A 1,671-nucleotide genomic window follows, 5' to 3' on the forward strand; every position below is an offset into this window, starting at 1 on the left:
AGGATCCCCAGCCTGTAACATAACTGGATGAATTTGTCAAGCAATTGACTATTGTATTGTTGTTATTGTAGCATGTAGGAGTAGAGTACAATGAGGTATATTTTGCAACATAACTTATTGTAGACCACGAGCCATTGTTTGATACTGTCAGTGGTGCTATAATAATGACAAGAATGCATTAAGGTATAGAAAGAAAGGTATAGACAAACTTGGATTAGTGTGACCCAAATCATTACAGAGAGCAACCGAATATTCTTGCCTCCATTGATAATCACAGACAGCAGTCCATTTCACACCATCACAAATTTGAAGCATCCCTTTAGTTTCATTAGCCTCTCCATTGTCATACAGACGTATATCTTCAAAATTACAGCTCCCTTCTGCAGAGTGATTATCAATGCTATACAGCTCATACTTATAGAATTTACCTGTAAGAGAAAGAAAAGCAATGAGAACTACTTCTGGTATCAATAATAAATTCTTCATGGCTCTCTGCACCCAACTGCTTGATAATGCACTGCAGTATCAATGCTGCCTTATAAAACAAAGCACTGCATCATTTCCTCCTTGTATGACCACTTGCATAATATGCCAGGGAGCTAATACATGTATGCTATGTATAACAAAACTTTTTTACTCAGTAACAGTTCAAAGTGCACTTTATGTAAGGGGTATTGTTTCAATCAAAGAGCATGAGTCAGTAGATTTATGATACCGGTACTGTTAGTTTGTTTATACAAACCTGACTTTATGAATAACTACTTGAGTTTTGTAAATGCTGGGTGTGTTTATGTAAAAATGCATAGAAGTATTTATAAATGCATAAATGTAAATTCAGTATAATACAGCTATTTATATGACTATAATAAACATTGTAATGGTTATTTATATTGATCAACAGTACAGTATTTTATTTTAACTATGGTATACAAAGGCAGTCAGATTTTTTCCAAGTATTTTGCTCAATTGTCTGACCAAATTCTGTGTTCTTCTACCATTTTAACAACAAATCAACAATTATGATATAAATTATGTAAAAGTAATTTAACATAAAACCAATTATACATGTCCAACTGCAGGGTTTCCCGCATAGCAAGCTAAGTGAGTTAAACAGCATGCTTTATGACCTGACAAGCACTGAAGTACAGCACATGGCAATTGGAGCAACTTTAAAAATTCATTTTTAAAAAAATCCAAATTTAATCAAAATCAGCTCGAAGTTGATACACAATATAAGTACATGTATATGTATCAGAAAAAATTATTAAAATGAAAAATCCTCTCCTAGTCATTTTTTGAATAAATTTGGATAGCCTTTAGTTGTTGGCCAAATTTTTTAGAAACTTAGAATTTACATAACTTACGAACTTAATCTGAATCAGCTCAAATTTGATACACAACAAGAAACAGGCTTTGAAAGCTTTGAAGGCTACAGTTATAACAATAATGTGATCAAATGTAAATACATATCAGTTTATGTGATCATAGCTTGAAATTTTTTCTATTTTTAAGTAAATACTCAATTGTTACAGTTACAATTTTTAAATGAATGACTAACCATTATTCTCTTTATTATTAATGTAAATAGAGCTGCTGATTGGAGGTTCAGTCAGATGGAGGCTACAACAAACGGAATAAGGTGAACCAATGGAGGAGGAGGAACAGTTCAGT

General features: G+C 32.3%; 1 protein-coding gene across 1 annotated transcript; it reads right to left on the reverse strand.

Annotated features, from left to right (window-relative positions):
* Window positions 1-12: 12 nt before the first annotated feature.
* LOC109591301 (uncharacterized) lies at window positions 13-577 on the reverse strand (the record flags this gene model as incomplete). The annotated part of the gene is made up of 3 exons (XM_020007062.1): window positions 429-577; window positions 210-380; window positions 13-156 (listed from the first exon to the last, which is right to left on the reverse strand). Coding segments are annotated over exons 1-3 (373 nt in total), but the record flags the coding sequence as incomplete, so codon positions are not given.
* Window positions 578-1,671: the final 1,094 nt, after the last annotated feature.

The sequence above is a fragment of the Amphimedon queenslandica genome, unplaced genomic scaffold, assembly GCF_000090795.2.
Source record: "Amphimedon queenslandica unplaced genomic scaffold, v1.1 AMPQUscaffold_8485_Cont19571, whole genome shotgun sequence".
NCBI lineage: Eukaryota > Metazoa > Porifera > Demospongiae > Haplosclerida > Niphatidae > Amphimedon > Amphimedon queenslandica.